Here is a 22,109-nt window from a genome sequence, read left to right on the forward strand (position 1 = left end):
CCACCCCTCCCCTCGCCCCTCACACGGCCTACTAGTGTGGGTGGGTGGGTGGGGGGCTGAGTGCCACCGCCGATGAGGGGGCAGGGATGCGCCAGGGGTGGCGACGGGGCATGATGGGCGCGGCTGTGAGGGACCCTGCGCTGCGGGCCTCTGGGTATGGTTTGAGGCGGAGGCGGTGTTCCGATGACAGAGTCGGCGCGTTGCTGTAAGGCTATTGCAGCGCTGCTTCGCACGACGCGATGGGGAGGAGGGGGCCTGCGGCAGGCCGGGTGCCGAGTGAAGTGTAACGCATGCTCTGCAGCAGAGAACGGGCACGCTGAACGGAAAAACGAAAGGGGTGCAATCATCATGCCGTTTGTTAACCACTGCTCGCTCTCATCGTATGGTACCGCATCGGGTGCGTGCTTGCGGGAGCGAGGAAGGCGGCAAAACAAGTGGAGCTGTGAGAGACTTGCTGGTGCGCACGCTGTTAGAGCTCGAGAAAAGGGGAAGAGCGGAAACGTCGCGGAAGCGATCCACTTTGGTGGCGATTCGCCCTCGTTTCAACGGGGACCAGCATGCAACTGGACTGATGCGGCGCGGACTGCTACTGCACCGGCTCAAGCCGCCCAACTACCCCGTAGGGGAAACTATCTTGGATAGCATCATGCTTTGCATTGCCAGTCTTCCGCGATTCGCACGTCTACTCTTCGCTGCCGATTCTTCTCATTTTTCTGTTGGCTTGTCTTCTTCACCTCCGCTCTCTCCTGTTGGTGCTGCGTGTCCGCGCAGATTGTAGCGCAGGTGGAGCATTGCCGGTGTCCGGGTGCAGCACTCAACCACCAAAATAGAAGGACGGCTTTGAGGGCAGGGCCGCAGGACTACTCCGTGACGTCGTGGAACGCACCTGCACGTTTTGCTACTCCACAGCAGTTCACCAACGCATCTGACCAGTCCTCCGCCGTCGTTGTCCACGTGCACGCCTCCCAACTCTTCTAAACAGTAGCCGCTGCCGGGCCTAAAGCACAACTGCTGCTCACCCCGACCGCATAGCCATCATGCTCCACACGGCCGTGGCGCCGTTGTTGCCGGCCTCGGTGGTGACGCACACCGTCTCTGGTTATTTTCTCCCCGACTCGTCTGCGGCGCAGAAGGAGAAAGAGGTGGTGGCAATTCGACAGAATCACCTCACCTTGTATCGCGTAAAGCGCACGCCTCACGCCTGCGCTGCTGCAGGGCTGCCGCCAGCGGAGCAGCTCGGTCAGGTGGCGGAGGTTTCCCTGCACGCGCCACCGCTGGCGGCCGCAACATGCCGCCCTCTCCGGACCACCTCCGACGTCTTGGTACTTCTTTTCGATGACTTCCACGTATCCTTCCTGCAGTACAACCCGGTCACAGTTCAGTTCGACACGGTGGCTCTCGTGCAGTTAGATGACCGTCAGCTGTGCCTCGACCGGTGCCCGCTCAGCGCGATGCTGCGGGTGGACGAGACAGGGACGTACGTTGCCGTCCTAGCCAAGCGGAGCGACCTCTTCTTCTTCCCGGTGTTGGAGATGATAGATCAGCAGGCGATGGCACAGGTGCAGGCGGAAAATGCGGCCGCGAACGCTTCGAACTCGGATATGCACTCCGCTGCCTTCGCGGGCAACGAGGAGGCTGCTGTGACGAAGACCTCTGGTACGGCGACGGCAGCAGCCCCGAAGCCAACAGTGGCACTCAATGCTTGGGGAGACGAGGACGAGGACGACGACTACGACGAAGCGCCGAACCCGCGCAAGCAGCTGGAGGCCGCGAAGAGCGAGCAGTCCGTTTCCGAAAAAACAATGGCAGGGGACGATAGCGCTGTGGCGTTCGGAGCAGCCTCCGCGGGGCCTGGAACAGCGTCGTCGCAGAAGGTGACGCAGGGCGGTGTCACCTCGTTGTTGCTGCGTGTTGGTACAGTGACGCACTGGCGCCTGCAAGATGTGAAGACCGCGCTGCGCAACATCCGCGACGTCCAGTTCGTCGAGTCGGCTGGCGAGCCCTTGCTGGCGTTTCTGTTTGAGAAGCAGCCGACGTGGGCAGGGCGAGTGAAGCTGCTGGAGTGGCGCAGCAAGACGGTAGAGTCGCATATGCTAACCTGCTCGATCGAGTGGATGAAAGTGACACTGGCGAACTCCACGGCGCCGCACATGCTCTCTCTCAGCGAGGTGGATGGGCTGCCGTACGACGTGACGAGCATGACGCCGCTTCCGGCCTTCCAGGATGTACCGTCCGCCGTGTTTTGCGTGAGTCGCAACATGATGGTGCACGTGAGCACAAAGAGCGGCTACGGTGTGTACGTGAACGCTACCGGTGAGGAGCAGGCGCGCAGTTTGAAGTCTTCAGCGGTGAGTTTGGAAGCGGTGCAGTGGCGTAGCGCGTCGCAGGCACTGTCTACCGACCTTGTGAAGGTGAACCTGAACTTTGCGAACGCCACGTCCGTGCTCGTCTCGCAGTCGGCGACGACGCAGAGAGCGCCGGTGGTGGCTGCTGGTGCTGCTGCGGCTGCAGATGGTCACATCCAACGGCTGCTGGTCGTAACAGAGGAAGAGGGGACCGTCGTGGACGTGCACTTGCAGAGCCACGGCTACACGGTGGGTAGCATCAGTGCGGAAATCGTGATGACCGGCTGCTTCGGCTCCTCGTACGCTTCCATCGACCCCACAAGGTTCTTTCTCGGCGCCCTGAACGGTGACTCTCGTTTCATCTTCAGCACCCCGCGCGACCCATGCAAAGTGCTGCAGAAGTTTCTCGGCATCGGACCCGTGCGGGACGTCGACATTGTGGACACCACCACCGCCGCCGCGGAGACGCAGGAGGACACACTCGATCCGTCCATTGAAGCCTCCCCCTACGCAGACCTCTTCCGCAGCGTGGAGCTCGAAGCGGTGCCGGCCATGACGGCGGCGCAGCGAAAGGCGGTGATGGACATTGCTCTGTGCTCCGGCAGCGGCTCGGCGGGAAGTCTCTCCATCTTGCGGCGATCAATCCGGAGTCGTGTGGTGCGGCAGGAGGAGCTGAACGCCATCTCTGTCTTCTTTTTGGAGCCCACCAACGCCGATGCCCGCAAGCGACCGCGAGACATCGGCAACGAGGGAGGCAGGGGAGATGCGCCCCCCGCGTCGACGGTCGGCGGCGGCGCCGCGCCGCACCCACACCTACTCATCAGCGGCTCGAACTTTTCCATTCTCTTTGCGGTGCGCAGCGACTCGGTGCAGCAGGTTCGCGGGGCTGCTCTCAGTATGGCGGCTCGCACCGTATACGCCGTGCATCTGGACTGGATGCCAGGTCTGCTGCAGGTAACGGAGACGGAGCTGCGACTTCTGTCCGCCGACGGCAAGCGCCGACTGTCAAGCACCGAGTTCCTCACGCTACCGGCGATACAGCGAGCCAGCAGCCAGGGCGCCGCGGCAAACGTGGCCCTCTCTGCCCTGTTGGTCGCGGAAATGCGCTGCGTCCTTGTCCGCTTCACAGATGGACAGCTGCTTTCGTTCCGCCTGGAGGATGCCAAGGCGATGTCAATGGCGACCCTGCTCCTAGAGAGAGTGACGGCCGTCGCGTGGTGGGGGTCGGCTGCGAGGCACCTGCAGCAACGTCAGCACGCGCTGGTGGTTGTGCAAAACATGGACCTGGTTTTGTACACGCTGCAGTCGCCGCAAGCGGTGCAGCAGGCGTCGAGTTTCCCGAACTTTGCTCTCATCCCGCCCTTTGCGATGGAGGGGGTCGAGACGCCAGTGGTGAAGCTGCGTGAGCGGCTGAAAGCAGAGCCGCTGCCGACTGTCACGCATCTCGCCGTCTTTGATCAGCACGAGGACCCCGCCGCGTCAGCTGCGCCGACGGAGGCGACTCTCGTGATGATTCTGTCATCCGGGGAGCTAGTGACGTACCGGGTTGTCCCTGCTGATGCCAACGGTCCACGGAGGTGCGTGAAGGTGATTTACCACATCCTTGACGTCGCGCCGGAGGTGGATGTGGTGGAGTCGATCGAGGCTCGCAAGAAGCGTCTGCAGGAAGAGCGGGCGCACCTGGCGAGTGTCACGCAGCAGATGCGCCACTGCAGCGAGCGGCTGGTGCCATTCCGTGGCCTCCAGGACCGGCACAAAGGCATCTACGTCTGCGGCCAGACGCCGGTGTTCCTCGTGTACCATGCTGCCACGAATCAGCTTGTCTGCACCCGGCATCACGCCACGAACGCGGTGCGCGGCTTCGCGCCGTTCCACTCGCGGCATGTGCATGGCGGTTTCGTCTACTGCGGCGAGGGCTTCGTGCACTTTGCGACGATGCAGCCCTTCGGCGAGCTGCTTGGCAGCAGCGGGTGGTGGCTTGAGCGGGTGCGGCTTGGGTGCACGCCCCACCAGGTCATTTACTCCCCCGCGGCGCACGGGTGCTTTGTCGTGGCGTCGCGGCCGCAGCCGTTTTCCCCGAAGAGGGCGCCCTTCGACGTGCAGCTGCGCATGGTCGAGGACGAGGAGGGCAATCGCGTGCCGCACGTCATAGAGCCCGTCTCGCTGCCGCCCCTGTCCGCCACTTCCGGCTCACCCGTGCCAACGAATGAGCGCTATGAGGTGCAGTTCTTCTCGACGCTGGATTGGCAGTGCATGGGTCGCCTTGTGCTGGACGTAAATGAGAAGGTGCTCTCCGCGACGCTGATGCAGGTGACCCGTGACACAACTATGGACGCGGCGAACCGGTCTACGACGGCGCCGGTGTGCGCACTGGCAACGGCGTACCCGCTGGGCGAGGATGTCACGACCCGCGGACGCATCTTGCTGCTGACGACGTCGCAGCAGGGTGGCCAAGGGATGCAGCAGCTGCGCACCTTACACGAGGAGCCAATGAAGGGCCCCGTCACCGCCATCACGAGGGTCGGCGAAGATTGCGTCGCGGTTGCCGTGGGCGGCACCGTACGTGTGTATCGCTACGACACGAACAAGAGCACCATGGAGACCATGGCAATCTTGTACGCCGGGGCCTACGTAACGTGCTTGCAAGCATTTCGCAACTACCTCGTCATCGGGGACTTGTTCAACTCCGTCCTCTTCGCCCGCTACAGCGAAGAAATCCACACCATCACGATTCTTGGGCGGGACACAAATGCCATCTCGGTCGTTTCGAATGACATGCTGTACCACGACACTCGCTTCGGCCTCCTCGTCACGGACGACGCGCGCAATCTCGTGTGCATGAGCTACAAGCCGCGCGTACTGGAGGAGCCCGGCAAGCCGCCGAAGATACTGGAGTCGCTTCTGACCGTCACTGGCGAGTACCGACTGGCGGGCGGCGTGCTACTCAAGATGATGCGGCTGCGTGCCGCCTCGACGCGCAACAGCAGCGTCGCTATCTACGTCACTAACATGGGTGAGATCGGCTACCTGGTACCGCTCGGCGATCAGACGAGTCGAACTGGGCAATGGGTAGGGCGCCGCTTGCAGAGCGAGGTGGCCCACGCTGGCGGCCTGCCGCCGCGCATGTTCCTTGGCTTTCCACAGGACGATCCGCTGCGCTCCCTCAAAGGTGAAGAGTGGATGCTGCATGTCCCCCTGTTGGAGCAGTTGTACCGCCAAGACCTGCGCACGCGCAAGCTGGTTGCTTCAGCGGCCCAAACGCAGCTAGAGCGCGTCATGAACGTCGGCGCCACCGTCTCGGCGGAGCTCGGGCACATTTGAGGAAACGAACGCACAAGAAGGGCGCTGCGTGCGTGGCGCTAGCGCAGAGGGTTGTGTGTCTGCGTGTGTGTAATGGGCCGTTTTTTTTTATGTTCTTGTTAACTGTCACCACAAATCGGTGTTAGGGAGGTGCGCGGTGGTGTTGGTCCCCGAGCGTGAATGGCAAAGGAGAAGCCCATCTGGCAAGAGGACCAATCCATGCCAACTCAGAAGAAAGCGAACGGCACACGTGTGCGCGGTGGCGCTCGCGCATCGTCGGGGATGATACTCAAAAAGAGGCTTTGTCGTGTTCTCTCGACAAAGGGCGCAGTGCCTGGAGAACGTGGCATATCCGAGGGTGGGTGTTCATCCGAAGCACGACAAAGGACTGCAGTCGTCTTCTGCAATCACCTTCTCCCGCCGTGCACTCCACTCGCCACGAAGGAAGGAAGCCTTCTTGTATTTTGGTGCATCGCTCGCCTGCTCTGTGTGTGCGCGCGTGTGTGTGTGTGTGTGTGTGTCTGTCGGTGTGCGTCTGTCTCTTTCTCTTACCTTCACCTTCTCCCTCGTCTCGCCGTCCGTTTGCCCTTACACCTTGATGAAGGCGCCTCGACGCACCTTCGAACGAAAAGCACCCCCTCCTCCTCCACCTCCCTCTCCCGTCCCCCTCTCTTCTCTCCACATCACTGAGGACACGTGAATGGCAGGGCGTTCGGGCTGGTGCGAGAGTTCTATGCGGCGCTTAAGCGCATTCGGCGGCCTTACTACCATACCGGCACGACCCTTCCTGGGAAGTCGATGCAGCGCTGTAGTCGCGCGTGGAAAAAGGCCGCTGAAGCTGCCTTCCGGCCACACTTACACCGGGAAGATTGCCGCATATGCAGCGCTGCAACGTCGGCGCTAAAGGACGCGACGTATGTTGGCTCGGTGACCTCAAGTTGCACCATTATCCCGGGCCACAAAGTTGGGTCGTCGGCTTCAGGCTCCCAAAGGCCGCAGACCCCGACCCGCCAAGACGCCTCCTGGCTTGCTGGCAACGCGCCTTCCTCAGTGTTTGAAGTACGGCGTGCTGCGCTGCTAGAATGGTTGCACCGATTCTCGGGGCGAGAGCAAAAAGGGGGTGTGCCTGGCGTGGAGGTCCCTCTTTCGGAGGAAAAGCCAGAAGAGCTCGACAGCAGCGTCGACCTCGACACTGCATACACGGCGTACTTGCGATGCGAAGATGCCACTGCACAAGAAGCCCTCTTCGCCCGTTTGGTGGATTGGGTGGACGCTCAATGCGCCCAGCCTGTCGTACCATCTGGTGCGTCGCCGACGTCGACTTCCGCTGCGCCGGCTAACTCTGCGGCGGCGGCAGCGGAAGACAGGCAGTGGGGTGGTGTTCGCATCCCACAGTGCTTGGCGGTTCCTCGTGTGGCGGCAGCTATGACGTCGAAGGAGCGGAAAGCGACTGCGACGCTCATGGGCGAGAAGACCGACGGCGTCCGCGCTGCGAACGACTTCGAGACGTACGTGCGGCGGCGCTTCCCCGACAATGCTGCCTTTATCACCAAGCAACTGGCCTTTCAAAAAGCGCTGCTAGCGGCGCAGGAGGTTCTGACTGCGCAAAAGATTCGGTTCTTCCTCGCCTGTGGCACGGCCCTGGGTGCGCGGCGTGACGGCTGCTTTATCCCGTATGATGAGGACATTGACCTTGGCATCCTCTACGCCGATATCGCGGTGCCTGTAACGGAGGGCGATGATCGGCCAGTGCCCAATCTCTCTTTTCCCTCTGCCGCCCCAGCCGGCTTGAGCTATGCGCAGATGCGTGTGTACCGACTCCTTCACGCGCTGGCATCAACGCGCGCGTTCGTGGTTTTTGACATTTGCGGCGCCGTTGAGAAAGGATTGGAGCTGCGCGTGCTGCACCTGGCCACCAGCGCTCGTATCGACATCAATCTCTACTACCCACCTCTGTGCACCACCGACTGCGGCGGAGACGGTGACGCCGGCGACGATGCGCTAGTGCGCGAGAAGGGCCCTTTTGTGTGGGCCGCCTCTTTTTACGAGGCAGCCGGTGCGCGCAAGCACCGCATGTATCGCTATCGGCACAAGCCCTTCGCCGCAGAGCTCGAGGAACTTCCGTTTTGTGCTAAGACGGCGTCTGTATGCAGGGGTTTTTTGGTGCCCCCAGAGCGCTATCTCGTCGAGAACTACGGAGAGGACTGGCGGACACCGAAACAGTACTCGTACACAGAGGGCCTTGCGGGGGAGTTCAAGAACATCGTGAAGGAGTAGCGTCGCCCGCCACGCGGGGTGGCATGGTACACTTTGTGTGCTTGCTTCTTTCGACTAAGCGTGACTCTTGTGTCGGGTACGTGCGTATGTGCCTATTGGAGAGTTCGTTGGCGCCGGTGGTTTTCCGTGGTTTGCGCCATGCGATGCTTTTTCTCGCAACACGTGTACCTATCTCAGACTTGCGTCCTCCTTGTCGCTCACAGCCTCCTGCCTCGTCGCATCTATGGTGCCAAGGTGCGGAGAGGCAACCCCGCAACTTGAGCAACAACGCCGGCGCGCATACGCACAGTGAAAGAAACGTGTGCATAGATCTGCTCTTCAGCTCTCGTACAGAGCTGTCGCACCCGCACCCGCTTCCTGCTCTACCGGTTAGGTCTGGACCTTCTCCCGCTGCAGTTTTTTTGTTCTCACATGCGCCCCCGCCCCCAGCGCACTCATTTCTCTTCTTCGCTCCATGTCGCTTGCTTGGGAGCGCTGCTACGCCTCTTCCTGCTCCAACACATGAATGCATATACATATATCCATATGCATGTATACGACACACCTTCGCGTTCTCCCCACAACGCTGCCACACACACACACACACAAATACACAAAACACGGGCTCTACCGTGATGAGCCTGCTTACCGATGCCTTGCCGCGTGTTTCTCGTGGTACTACCACAGCGGCGTACTGCCCTCAATATCTTATTGTTGTTGTTTTGTTGGTTTCTCTCTCCGTGGGTGCATCTTGGTCACAGATCGTTGTGAGAGTGCGTCCGAGTGCCCGTGTAATCTTCGCGAGCGCACGTAAGTTGGCTCTCTCTCACCCTCCTTTTTTTTTCGACTGGTGCTCATTGCTGTTCTCTGTACGTCGCATACAGCACAGAACACGCTGTGCGGAGGTGGTACAAGGTATTGAGAACAAGCGCGCATCCACGTGCGTGTTCGTGTGTGCGAAGGTGGCGCGTTTGCTCACCATCGACACCGAAGCGGAGGACGCCATCTGCGAATGAGAGAAAGGGAGAAGGGCAGATAAGGTTGAACATAAACAGATAGACATACACTTTTTTGTTTCAAAAGGAGCCCTCGCTGCTCTGTGGTAGCGGAGGAGGCGAGCCACGTTGCTCCAAACGCGCACGGACACACGCTTCGGGAGATATTTCCACAGACAACACACCGACCAAAGAAGCAAGAAGGGTACGACGCGGCATACGCTTGTGCGTACGTGGCTGGCACAGCGATCTGCACAGCCTCGCCTCTCATCGGCGTTCTCTTTTCTTGCTGTTTTTTCTTCTCTTGTTTTCATTCGTCACGTGCCCGTCTTCTTTTCATTTTTTTTCCTGTGTGTGTGTGTGTCTTTATTATCCGTTGCTGTTACCACAAACTGAAGCACGAAGAAGCACTGGTGCGCCGGCGCGCTCATTGTTCTACTGTTGTTTATCTTCCTACCTCTGACGCTACCCCTCACTCCCGCCTCTCGCCTGCGTGCCTACGATCCTCTGCCGCGTCTACGCCTAACGCGCTGCTTGGGTGCTAACCCTGTCACACTTGAGGCGTCGGTCTCTCAGTCGCCTCTCGCTGCCGTTTGTTGTTGTGACCGTCGAAAAAGAGTGGGTTTGTCGGCTAGCGTCTGTTACTGGAACTCTCCATTTGTGCATGCACGTCGGACATACACGCCAGACTTGCAGAATTGTTGTGGGTGGGGCACTGTCGGTGTGAGAAAAGAAGTGTGTCTTTCGCGGTATCGACCTCGTCCGTGTGTGACACAGATTCGGAACAGTGCGTTGAATAGAAGTGCCGTCAGGAGCTCATCGAGGGAGCTCTCGCCGTTGTCAGACTTCGTCGTACTGCGCGCACACGAAACCCGCCAAGCGTGGAACACGAGTGGAAACGCTGGGGCAAGCCGACTCACACTACCGCAGCTGCCTCCCCTCTCCCTTCTTCTCGGGTCCTGGTGTTTTTTGCTGGGCGTCGTCTTCTCCCCCTGCCCCCTCCTCTCCTCCACTCATTGTACAGCGGCTTCTCCTGCTCTTCTTTTTTTCGCGTCCAAAGGCTGCCCATCAAGGTCTTCTCGTACCGTCTCGCCACACCGCAGCGCCTCCTCGCTCCCAGCTCGTCAGGAGGAGCCGGAAAGAGAATTCATCTTACTCTTTTCCCTCGTCTTTTTGTGTGCGCTACTTTTCTTTTGCGGCGCTGGTGACTGTGCCCGTGTGCGTGCGTGTGTGTGTGTGTGTGCGTGTGTGTGTTTGATCGCTGGGCGGGAACATAACCTGTTCATTTGAGCTCACCGCGCACACCCACACCAACACTCGCCCACCGGCTCAGCACCAGCACCCGCACACGCGCTCTCTGTCCATCATAGCCTGCACACAAACGCCGTGTGGCGTCCCTGGTTGCTCGACGAACGTCGCAAGTGTACCTAAGTGAATCCAGACGCACAGACAGAAGAAGACGGACGCTGCCTTTACCGTTTCGGACTCTCCCCTACTTCGGCGACTAAAGCGTTCTAGTGAGCCCTCCTTCGTTGTCTCTCTGTACTCCGCTTGTTTTCTTTTTTTTTTTCGATTCCTCGGCTCTCTCTCTCCCCTCCCCATTACAACCTCACTCATAACCACCACGACCACCATAACGACCGCGGCCATTTCGCTTTGAATTCGCTTCTCCTCCCGTTTCGTCTCTTTTTCGTCGTTGTTGTCACTCGCTCGACTCTCGCCCGCCCTGCACGCCATTCGCTGTTTCGCTCTCCGTTTTTTTTTGTGGTTTGCTTGTTTGTGTGGTGCTTGCCCTTTGCCTTCTCTGGTGTGAGGGTGGCAGGATGAGCCTCAACCCCAACGCTCCATCGTTTGACCCGACGGCGAAGCCGTTCATTCCGTCCTTTCTGTGCAGCGACCCGGAACAGTTTGTGCCACCGGTGTACCACCCCACCCCGCAGTTCAACCCGCAGCTGCGGAGCCTCGCCGGGGCCGGCGCTGTCAGTAACGACGATGTCCCGCTCCTCTCTGGTTTTAAGCGAACTAGCAAGCCGGTGACTACCGCGCCGGCACCGTCGCCCGAAAACTACGAGACGCCAAACAGTATCGCCGCTGCAGGCGCCAAAAAGTCCCCCACCGGCTTACCCGGCCAGGCAACAGGGGGCAGCGGGGGGCCGCCGATGATGTGGCGGTCTCCGTCGCCGATGCACAGGGCGGCAGAGGCCTTTCCTACTCGGCCCATGATGAACCCCAACGCGGCCGTGCCGTCAGCTGCCTCGATGGCCGTCGGTGCCGTACAGGGTGGGAGCCGTGTGAACACGGCTGCGAGCCTCTCCAGTGGGATGGGGGCTGACGGGTCCTCGGAACGGCTTGACGGAGATCAGCCGCCGATTCTCGGGTGGTCTTCCTCCTCCATCCGCCGCCCTCCATCAACGGGCCCGTCAGGGTCCCCGCTGTCGCTGCAGCAGCAGCAGCAGCAGCAGCTGCAGAACGCCGGCGCTCGATACACCGCGCCGCAGCCGCCGCCGCTGTCTCAGTCACTTCCTTCGGCAATACCACGTTCGCAGGACCGCAGTGGACAGCAGCTGAGCGGCGCTCCCTTTTTTTCATCGTATGGTGTCTACCCTCATTCCGTTCCTGGCGGCAGCGCCCCGCAACTGCACTCCCCAGCCCAAGGAGCACCTCCCTCGCAACGCCCACTTCCGCAACACCAGCAGCCGTCGTTTCCACAAAAGGTTGCACCTGTGTTACCCCGGAGTGCCCAGGAGCGACAGGCGGCAGCGGCGGCGGCGGCAGCGGCAGCGGCGGCGGCCAACGAAGGGAGTCGAGGTGCATCCCCGAACAGTCTCAGTGCCAGTGAGGCGGGCAACGGTGCACCAGTTCGCATCGCCGCCCAAGAGCAGCGTGGCCCATCTCCGCCCATGTTGCCTGAGCCGCGCTCCGAGACTGTGTCTCAGCAGCACCAACAGCAACAGCAGCAAGGACAGTCTGTGGCGGACTCTACCACTCCCGGTCCCCGCCAAGCGACAGCCAACCCTCCCGTTTCGGCGCTGGTACCCCCTCGAATTGCCTCGGCCCCAATGGCACGCGCCATCCGCGTCGGCGCGGCAGGCGGCAGCGCAGCATATTCGACCGCAGTCGCAGCCACCACGGCATCACCGTATTCAGGACCCACCCGAGGAATGCTGTCATCGAACCATGTCGGTGCAGTATCGCACCTGCCGCGTGCACCGCCGACTGCCGCAGCGAACCAGGGTGCGACACCCATTCCAAGCGCAGGCAGCTCGAGCGGCAGCCCAGCACCGCCGACGGCGCCGCAGCCGCACGTGTCGCCGGCGCCGCAGTCTGTGAGTACGGCAAAACCCCTGAGCGGACCGGCACCTTCGACGCTGACGACGACGACGCCAGCACCGCGCCCTGCCCCGGCCACTAGCGTAGCAGCGCTCAGCGGGTGGCGACCCCCGCAGTTTGGCCGCAAGGCCGCCCCGACGAACAGCGACCCGCTGATCGTTATGATCTTTGGCTGCCGTGGGTCCGGGAAGACGACTCAGGCTGAGAACATTGCCGAGCGCTACCACTTGCTGCACCTCTCCTCGGGGGATATGTACAAGGAAGGCAAGCAACCCTTCGCGGAGGTGGAGCAGGCCGTGAAGAACAACTTCGGTCCTGATGCAAAGGACCGCTCTTACAACGGCCTCGTTCTCGATCGCTTCGTCGCGACAGGGGAGATGGACGCCTACTATCTGCAAGCCGCGCTCAACGTGTGTCAGCTGCCGGTCCCTCTTGTCTTTTGGTTGCAAGTGGACCCCAAGGAAGGCTTGAGGCGCGCCCAGTCCCGCGGCGATCAAAAGGCCGGATCGGACCACTGGCGCTATGTGGAGCAGCGGGCCCAAGCGGAAATAGCAGATCGCGTGTACAAGAAGATTGGTGTCCTGCACGTCATTGACTGCAACGCGCTGGAAGCGCGTCGGGTCGGAGACCGTATTTACAGCATCATTGACGGCCTCTTCCCGAAGCGCAGCCGGAACATTCGCCTCCCGCCCGCCACGCCGGTCGCCGGCTACGACAAGTTCCAGCTTTTGGACGATTACAGCGATTTCCAGCAGCTTACCAAGGAGGTGCACGCAGCGATCGGCAACACGTCTGGCCGCACGGACAGCGCCCCGCTCTCTAGCATTGGCGGATACGTCGACGCCGGCTCGTTTGCGAACCGGCAGGAGTGCAAGCGGATGTCTTCCATGTACGTCACGTTGAAGGTGGATGGGCAGCGCTATCTGGTCGTGAAGCACTCGCACTTTGGCGTACTGGGTTTTCCGTTTGCCTTCACTGGCTGCTACGACTTCAACGTTCTCTTCGATCCGCTAATGTTTGCGAACGCGTTCGAAATGGTCGGCGACAGGCAGGAAGAGGCGAACGGGATCGAGTGGATGCTCGATGCGGAGATGAGCACCAGCGCCGGCGAGTCGAGCCAGCCTCAGCCGCTGCTACACATTATCGACTACGTGTACTTTGGCGGCAAGCAGGCCAAGCGCACGCCGTTCTTCGAGCGCTACGAGCTCTTGCGGGAGTGGTTCCGGTTGATGGTACAGAATAGCGGCGAGGCCGGAGCCTACGCGGCTGTAGTGCTGAAACACTACGTCCCCATCAACGAGCTGCCGAAGCTGCTGCCCCGCTTCGAGGATGCGCCGTTCGCGGTGGATGGGATTGTCTTTCAGGGCAACACAATTTACAAGTTTGGGCTAGACAAGTTCCTCTTGAAGTGGAAGCCGCTGCAGCTGTGCACGGCTGACTTTAGACTCATGAACGGAGAGAAGACCGAAGATGGGGTCACGGTTTTCGACCTCTACACAACTGAGAACGAACAGGAGGTCCCCTTTCCAGGGGCCGTTGGGGTCTTCACAGAGATGCAGATGCGCGCTTACCAGCTGCGCAACAGCGTGGTCGTGGAACTAGAACTGGCCGACGTTGTCGAAAGAGCGGGTCCCAACGGGCAGCCGGCGACGCAGTGGGTGTTCCACCGTCTGCGTGTCGACAAGCCGCGCCCCAACAAGACTTCTGTTGTCGAGAGCATCGTGAAGCTGAAGCACCTCACATACCAGGAGCTGATCGATCACTGCAGGGTGCTGCGTTTCAGTGGACCCAACGCCTCTTCGCCCTAGGAGCTTGCGCGGCACAGACGTAGAGAGCGAACAATACAAAGGAGGGGGGGTCGGCGACCTTGGCTTACCACACTGTCCCGAGCATGTTGCGGCTGCTGCATTTCTCGCTTGAACAGGTTCTCGTTTTTTTTCTTTACCGAGGATTGAGTAGACTGAGACACGTCCAGCCTGCTCTTTCCCAAGAGATTGACTTGCGCGTCTGCGGCGTCTATTCTCCGGCGACGAAGCGTCCTTTTTCCATGGTCGTGAGGCTTACGGAAGCTCGGGTGTTCGTTGTCTTGGCTGATTCGTCCGCAGGTTGAGTGTGCGGACTTGCGAGTGGTGGTCATCGCTCGTCTCTCCTCTCTGCCTCGTGAAGAGCCGCATTCCTTTCAGCGACGGGTTTGGTGCAGTTGCTGTAATCATGTTTCTCCTCCTCTGTGGCCCCTCTGTGGTCGCTGTTGTTTTCATGTGGACAACGACTTCCTTTTGGGGGGAGGGGGTTGTTGGTGATGGTATGCATCGGTGGTGGCGTACTGCCTTTTCCCTCATTGGTTGGTTGGTCGGTACGCCGCCTTTTTTTTGTATTGTTCCACAGTTCCGAAGAGGCTTTTGCCGCGCGGCGTCGTCGCGCATTTTTTGTGCGCGCTTGTGTGAGTTTGCTGTGGTGGTGGTGGTTGACCGTTCATCCAGACTCGTAATGTTTTTCCTTTGCGGCCTCCTTGTCAAGGATATCGTGTGTTTGCGTGCCACGCATTCTGTTCGTGGTCTATTTTTCTTTTTTTTCTGTGTGTGTGTGTGTGTGTAACGGTATCTCTCGTGTTGTGCACTGCGCATTACTGGTGCCCGGTCTTAAATACGCGGTGGTATGTGCCTGTGTGGGATGTGCAGCCGTGCACTAGTTGCTCTTGCGGACCTGTATGTGATAATGTGTGGAAATGACAGGTGCGAAAGCGAGGAAGAGGTGGAAGGGTCAGCTGTGAATGGAAAGAGCGAGGCAAGAGTTGCAGAGAAGAACATGCGCTGCTTCGGCTGTTGAAAACGTCGAATGCGTGCGGCTGGGGTGGTGGGCAGTTCAATAACTGGAATAAGGCGAAGATCGCCACCTGGAGCTGTTACTTTGTCAGCAGGCCGTTTCTTGGCCGCCCCACCGCCCGTCTTCGTTGTCTCGAACCTCCTCGGTGGCCTCTTCTGACGCGTCCGCGATGAAGAAAGAGAGGTAGCGATGTGCATATATGTGTATACCTGTACATGTATATGGAGCGTGTGTGCGCGCTACATGGGGTGCGCGCCCCTCTCTCGCTCACTCGCCCTCTGGTGAAGTTGTGAACGCGCGCTCTCTCCTTGTCTTCGCTTCCTCACTTTCGCTTCATGTAACATCGACTGTCGCACCAAGCCAGAAACGAAAAATGGTGACTTGACGACGATTGCACCTGCGTAGGGAGGCATGTAGTGGGCTTGAGGAGTACCCAACGGCGAGCTGGAGAAGCTGTGCACCCCTCTCTTTCCCTCTGTCATTCTCGTAGTTGCACCGCCGCAAGGGGGATACACGGTGACGTAGCGTGCGCCAGTGAAAGAAAAAAAGAGAGCTACTAAGGCGAGCACAACAATGCGGTACTTTCACGCCTCGTGCACCTCTGGAGACTGAGCGGAGAGGTTTCCCAGCGCACAAGAAAGCAGGGATGTCGCTCTGTGTGTGAAAGCACGCCAGAGCAATCAAGAACTTGTGTCCCTTTTTGCGAGGTATTTAGGCGGTATACGCTACCCTCTCTCTGCCCCCCCCCCTCTCCCCCCTCTCCCCCCCAACCTTCTTGGTTGTCGCATCTCGGCCATCTGGCGCCTATACCATAATACGCCTCGCACGTGTCTCCTCCTGTCCACCGGAACCCCTCCACGCCAGGTTTCTTTTTTTTTGTTTGTTTTTCCCCAAAGCGCTCCTTCCACGAAGCGAAAAGAGAGAATACAAGAAAAGCGTCTCGCGCGAACGCACATACTCACAAACGCGGTGGTGCATCATCCTCTGCTCTTCTCTCACACACCCACCCCTCCCCCCCCTACTTCCTCTCGCCGAGGAAAAAAAGAAGGACTGCAAACAGATCCTTTGAAGGAGTTGTTGTTGACATCACAAGAGAAGAAGTGAGTACGTGTCAAGAGTGAGGGCGTTCGTTGACTCACCTTGCTAGTCTTCTGTTCTCTCTTTCCGGCCTCCGCGTCTTCTGTTAGGTGTTTCTCGGCGAACTGCCGTTGTCGATCGCGCAGACGCACGGAAGTGACACACACGCATACACGTTCACAAGACCAAAAAAAAGAAACAAATAGAAAAAGGAACGATTGCCGTGCACTGCGGGTAGTTGGCCTTATCTGTTTGATTTTTCTTTTGTTTCTGATCTTGGTTCTCCATCGGAGTCCTTTCGGGGTGTCCTCATTGTCATCATCGTGGTGAATCCCGCGGGCTCTGTGATAGGGATTGTGTACCACATCGTGTGGGAGTTTTTTTTTTGTTCGTTTACGCTCTGCTTGTGTGTGTGTGTGTGTGCAAAGCCGAAGTGCTCGCTCTTTTTCTTTCTTCGGTTGTGCTTTTTTTTTTGCGCTGGGTTGTCCAAATTTCCATTTCGGTGATTGCTGCTGTTGTTGTCCCTTCCTCTTTTTTTTCTTTCAGACCGGTTCACGGTTCCAGCGGAAAGAGCAGACGTCCGCCGCCTTGACGGCATCTTCACACGGCGCTAGGCTTCGCTGGAGATTCTAGTTCTCTCTCTCTGTCACCCTGAACCTTTCCCTCCCCCGCTGGGCGATTGCGCCGTCATTTCAACATAGATCATAGCCTGTAACAGTTGTGCGAGCCGGGGCTTGTGTTTGTGTATGTGCGTGGGAGTCTGTGCCTGTCTGTCTATCGGTGTGTATGTGTGTAAGTGACCGCCTGCGAGCAAGGGCCCTTTTTTCTTCTTCCGGCGCTGTAACGCACACGCATTACTTACACGAGGATAGAGAACCACAAAAGACAAACTTGTGTTTCTTGGCTTTCTTTTCCTTTCGCTTCTTCTCTGCACTCTCCTTATCCCCTTCCACTTCCATACGCTTCCCTTTTGTACTACACCGTATCAGGTCTGTCTCTCCGTCTCTCTCTCTCTCTGGCCACAGTATCCTTGGGGCTGTTTGTTGCTCTTCCTTGTGTGGGTGTGTGCGGCCGCCGTCGTGCTTGGTGATCTGTCCTCCCGTCTTCTCTCCTTTTCGTTCCTTTTCCGTTGTTTTTGGTCGCCCTTTGTTTTTTGTTGTTGTGCCGCGAACGCGTCGGCACTGGGGCCTGTGTGCGCCTTGTGGACGCTCTCGGCTGTCTCATTTCTTCCCCCTTTTTTCCCCAAGTGCGAGCGGCACTCTCCCCCTTCTGCACTGCGCCGCACGTTCAGTCCACGATCCCTCGCACCGTGTCATCCCCACCGTCTCTCTGTAGCGCCGTCTTCTTCTGACCCTGCCCTTCTCCTGCCTGCCCATAGGCTATCACAGGGGAGTATTCAGCGACGCCGGTGTCTTTCACACGCACCGACGAGCAGTCCAACAACTGATATACATCCAAGCGCGAACACCGCGCACCTTTTATAAGCGCACATCTGTTTCTTTCCTTCAGCGACCATGTCGAATCTGAACCCCAACGCGCCATCCTTCCCGGTATCCAACTACCAGCCGAACACGACGCACAACAAGCAAGGCTACAACAACGGCGGTGGCCCCAGCGGCGGCGGCGGCGGCACGATGCAGAACGAGCGTTATGGCGGAGGGATGATGTACGACAACAGCAACTACCACCAGGGCGGCGGTGGTGGCTACGGTCCTGGCGGTGGCAATCCTGGCGGCGGCTACGGGCAAGGCGGCGGCTACATGGGCAATGGTCCACAGCAAGGGTACCCGTCGGGTCCTCGCATGGGTCGCAACCATCGCCAACCGAATATGCCACATAGCCAGTACCAAAACCTAAACGGCATGGTAGGCGGCAGCGGCGGCGGTGGTGGCGGTGGCGGCATGCTCGGCAACTACTGCGGAATGCCTGCCCCGTATCAGCAAGTAGGCGGGATGGACTTGAACGGCGGCTATGACCAGCAGCCACCACAGCAGCAGATGCCGATGCAACCTCGGATGCACAACATGCCGCCGAACGCGATGGGCATGAACAATAACATGATGGGTGGTGGCGGTCGCATGCCGTACAACAGTAACCAACGTAACCCAATGCCGAACATGCATCCGAACATGAATCCGCAGGCCAGCATGGGACTTGGCAGCGTCACCGCTCAGCCGCCGCCAACCATGGCACCACCAGCTCCAGTGTCGCGGCCCCTTTCCGTGCCTCCGGCAGCTGTAGCCCCGTCTTACATCACGAAGAACACGCCACGCGCCGTGATGGTGGTCGGCTACAAGAAGACCGGCAAGACAAGCGTGGCTCAGGCGATTGCGAAAAGGGAGGGATTTCAGTACGTGTGTCTTAAGTCGCCACTGCAGCAATCTGCCGCCCAAGCAGCAGGCGGTGAGAAAGCCGAGGAGGCCGAGGAAGCCGAAGAAGAGGATATAAGCCCGCTGGAACGACTGGCGCCACTGCGTGCGGCGCTGGAGAAGAAATCGGCAATGAAGGGGTTGGTCATCGATGATGCCTTCTCGACCAACAAGTTCCAAGCTCACTACGTGGTGCACTACCTCGTCAAGGCGGGTCTGCAGCTGGACGCGGTTGTGGCCCTCGTGCCAGAGCTGGCGTCGCTGGTCGAGCGTGGGGTAAGCTTCGCGAAGTCGCACGCCAAGACGATGCACCCGGAAGCGTTCGAGTTTGCCTCGAGCCTCGACCCCGATAGGGTCATTGTTATGGATGAGGACTTGAAGTTGGAAGAACTCGCGGAGAAGGCAGCAGCTGAGGTGTCGGTGCTGCTGAAAAAGAACGACGCAGCGATCAAGCTGGAGCAGGAGTACTTCATTCCCAGCTGCCCCATGGTGACCGACGCGGAGCTGGTGGAGCAGATTTTAGAGGCGGAGCGTAGCGCGGTGAAGCGCCCGCTGCCGTACACATTCACGTACTCGGAGCCGAACTACGTGCTTGACTACGTGCAGTTTGTGCAGTCGGCTGCAAAACTGCAGCACTACCTCGTCACACCGTGGATCTGGGGAGATAAGCTTTCGCTGATTGGTTACGACACGAGCGTCTACGTCCACCTAACATCCTACAACCTTTTGTTCAAGTTGAACGACGTGCCAGCGGCGATGCAGGAGCTCCTCAAGAAGCTCAAGAGCGAGGCGGAGGCATCAGGGGCGGAGGATCCGGCGTCGCAGGTGCTGTTCTGTGTCGAGGCGTCCATGCTGGACGATGTCATCTACATCTCTGACATGATGATCATCGGCAAGCAGCATGGTTCGGAGATGCTGCTGCACGATCGTGTGAAGCTGTTGTCCGATTCATTCGGCAAGCTGCCAAGCAACAGCTCGGTGCGGTTGCTGGAGCACTACCCCGTCTGCGACATCAAGGCATGCCTAGAAGCTTACAAGGGCGTCAGCCGCGGTGCGATTTTTGTCAACCCTGACGGGATCGAGTACGGCCGCTACGACGTGCGCAACTTTGTGTACCCGTCGGAAACCAAGAGGACGGTGCGGCTGCGCATTTGGGCCGGTAGCATGACCGACGGCATGTGGAGCTTCGACGGCTACGTGCGCGAGTACGAGGACGAGGTGTTAGCGACAAGCCGCACCACCGGCGCGAACAACCTCCCGGTCATGATTAGTGACGCAAACGTTGACACGCACATGATCAACGACGGCAACATCGTCGAGTGTGTGATGGAGAAGACGGCCACCAAAGGCAAGTCGCGCGATAAGAATGCGGTGCTGACATTTTGCCGCCGCTGTAAGTGGGAAGTGACACCCATCACTCAATTTTACATGTGGGCGTTCGCGGATCCGCCGCAGTGGTCCACGGAGTCCTTCCTGGACGCCTGCTCCACCATCGCCTCAGTGCGGCCGACCGTGTAGAGAGAGTGAGACACAGCTTCCATCCCTTCCGCCACAAACCCGACATGTCTCTCGCCGCCACCCTCGCCTCCTCCGCCAACTCCCACCACACACACACACACACGCACACGTGAACTGCTGTGTTCGCCTCCGTGTAAGGAAAGTTCGTGTGCGAGAGGGGTGCAACGTCCTTACTTTCCTCTCGCACCCAACGTGAAAACGGGACATGCTCAAATGAATGAGGGAAAAGGGATAGCGACGCCTCTCTCCTAGCCGGCCCACTCAGGTGTTGCGGGTGAAGTGCGTGTAGTCGCACTTCTTTTTTTTTTTGGGAGTTGACGGATTAAAATGCGGTGAGAGAGATATGCGCATACAGCACATGCAAGCGATTCGGCAGTAGTGGGGGGGGTGCATCGGCGGGTGGGGTCGGGAAGAGGGGGGCTCGTGCCCAAATACCCCGCATACATGTAGGGGGGCGCAAGTAGAAAAAAAATTGTGTGGGGTGGGGTGTTGTGTAGATAGTCGGAAAGACAGAGTGGCAGAGAGACGCGCACACCGGCGGGACGTTTTTATTGTTGTGAATGACTAGCGAACTCCCTGAGCGGCGTTGACACGAAGGGCAACAAAGGGAAGGAGAGGAAGCGGTGTGGCTAGCATCCCTTCAACTTTACGAGTGGCCTCTTAGCTAGCCTTCGCTTGTGAGCGATGAAGTACAACAGGGCTTTTGCTTGTGCAGCGGTCTCTCGGCTGCTGGCTGCCAGTACTCGGCGGAAACGGCGTAAACAAGGGCGGATCTGGCGCATCTCTCACCCCTCCCCCATCCCGTTTTGTGGGCACTCGTGGACGTGTTGGTGCATGTGAAGTGATGTCAGACTTCGTTCTTGTTGCTGCAAATAAAAAGCACACATATTTTTTTAAAAAAGGCAGTCAGCGTGAAGGCGCGAGGCAACGGTGGCGGTATGTCTGTGTGTGTGTGTGTGTGTCTGTATGTGCCGCGTATTGCGCACATCTTTGTGTGTCACTATAGTCCATCTTGTGTTTCTCTTTTCCTGTTCTCTCGTCCGCCCTCTCTAACTCTCCTCTTACGCCCGTTGTCGTGGTCGTCTTGTCGGTGATGCTGCCGTGTGCGCCTGTGTCTGTGGGTATTTGAGCAGGAAAGGTGAATAGAGGGAGTACGTATGACTGCCTCATTCTTTGTGGGCGCTGTGCAAGCTTCCCGAGCAGCTGTGTGTGTGTGGGTGAGTGGGTGTGGGTGTGGGTGTGGGTGTGGGTGTGGGTGTGGGTGTGCTTTCATTTTTCTGTGTTGGTGGTGAGCGGGAAGGAGGGTTGTTGTTTCGTCAAGGAAGAGGATAGCATACGTAGCGACGACGGCGATGAAGATGATGATGCGGCGGACAAAACGCCCACATGTGTCTGTGTGTGTGTGAGACGACGTGTTGATGTGGTACCGTGTGCCTGCGTCTCTCCTCTTTTCATTGCTTCATCTCCCTTCCGGTGCTTTTTTCCTTCCAAGTAAGAACTCCAACACACACACACACACACAGAAAAAAGAAAAACATCAAAATGGAAAGCGGCTGTGCCGCGTGTGATCTCGCGAAGAGGTTTTACTCACGAGTAGGTGAGGTTTTGCATGTATTGCGTGTGATGGGAGGAAGCTGCACGATGTGAGCCACCAGTGTGGTACGGCTCGCAGTGTTTCGCTGCAGCTTGTCATACAGGTGAAAGGAGTCGACGTGGCTTCTTATCGCACGACGAAGAGAGCGGGTAGGAGGTATGGCCGGCTTTTCCTGCAGTCCCACCATCTCTCTCCACTCGCCCTCTCACGCCAAATGCGCTGCTGTTGATGCTGCACCAGCGCGTGTATCCCCAACTACGCACGTCTTCCACTCAACCTCTTCTCTCCTTTGCCTCCATTCTCTCCGGTGCACCATGCATGTGTGCGTCTCGCATTTTCGCACCTTTTTTTTTCGCCCGCCCACCCCCGGTCATGAGAAGGGCACGCGTGTGTCTGCCTGATACATTCGGCCATACAACAGCCGTCTAAACACACCCGCCAATGCGGTTCAACACATTTAACGCATCAGCTTTTCCAGCAGCATCGGCGATTCTCCTTTCTC

The 22,109-nt window shown here is 58.9% G+C and overlaps 4 protein-coding genes across 4 annotated transcripts; all 4 read left to right on the forward strand.

The window, feature by feature from the left end:
• Positions 1 to 1,037: 1,037 nt before the first annotated feature.
• LDBPK_321400 (cleavage and polyadenylation specificity factor-like protein) lies at positions 1,038 to 5,666 on the forward strand (the record flags this gene model as incomplete). Its single annotated transcript, XM_003863508.1, has 1 exon — positions 1,038 to 5,666. The coding sequence occupies one exon, from the start codon at positions 1,038 to 1,040 to the stop codon at positions 5,664 to 5,666; it is 4,629 nt and encodes a 1,542-aa protein (XP_003863556.1).
• A 777-nt stretch (positions 5,667 to 6,443) lies between these two features.
• On the forward strand, positions 6,444 to 7,922 carry LDBPK_321410 (hypothetical protein, conserved; the record flags this gene model as incomplete). The annotated part of the gene is made up of 1 exon (XM_003863509.1): positions 6,444 to 7,922. One exon carries the CDS (start codon positions 6,444 to 6,446, stop codon positions 7,920 to 7,922), a length of 1,479 nt encoding a protein of 492 aa, XP_003863557.1.
• A 2,797-nt stretch (positions 7,923 to 10,719) lies between these two features.
• LDBPK_321420 (RNA guanylyltransferase, putative) lies at positions 10,720 to 14,034 on the forward strand (the record flags this gene model as incomplete). Its single annotated transcript, XM_003863510.1, has 1 exon — positions 10,720 to 14,034. The coding sequence occupies one exon, from the start codon at positions 10,720 to 10,722 to the stop codon at positions 14,032 to 14,034; it is 3,315 nt and encodes a 1,104-aa protein (XP_003863558.1).
• Positions 14,035 to 17,640: 3,606 nt separating this feature from the next.
• Positions 17,641 to 20,013, forward strand: LDBPK_321430 (hypothetical protein, conserved; the record flags this gene model as incomplete). Its single annotated transcript, XM_003863511.1, has 1 exon — positions 17,641 to 20,013. One exon carries the CDS (start codon positions 17,641 to 17,643, stop codon positions 20,011 to 20,013), a length of 2,373 nt encoding a protein of 790 aa, XP_003863559.1.
• Positions 20,014 to 22,109: the final 2,096 nt, after the last annotated feature.

The sequence above is a fragment of the Leishmania donovani genome, chromosome 32, assembly GCF_000227135.1.
Source record: "Leishmania donovani BPK282A1 complete genome, chromosome 32".
In the NCBI taxonomy this organism is placed as follows: domain Eukaryota; phylum Euglenozoa; class Kinetoplastea; order Trypanosomatida; family Trypanosomatidae; genus Leishmania; species Leishmania donovani.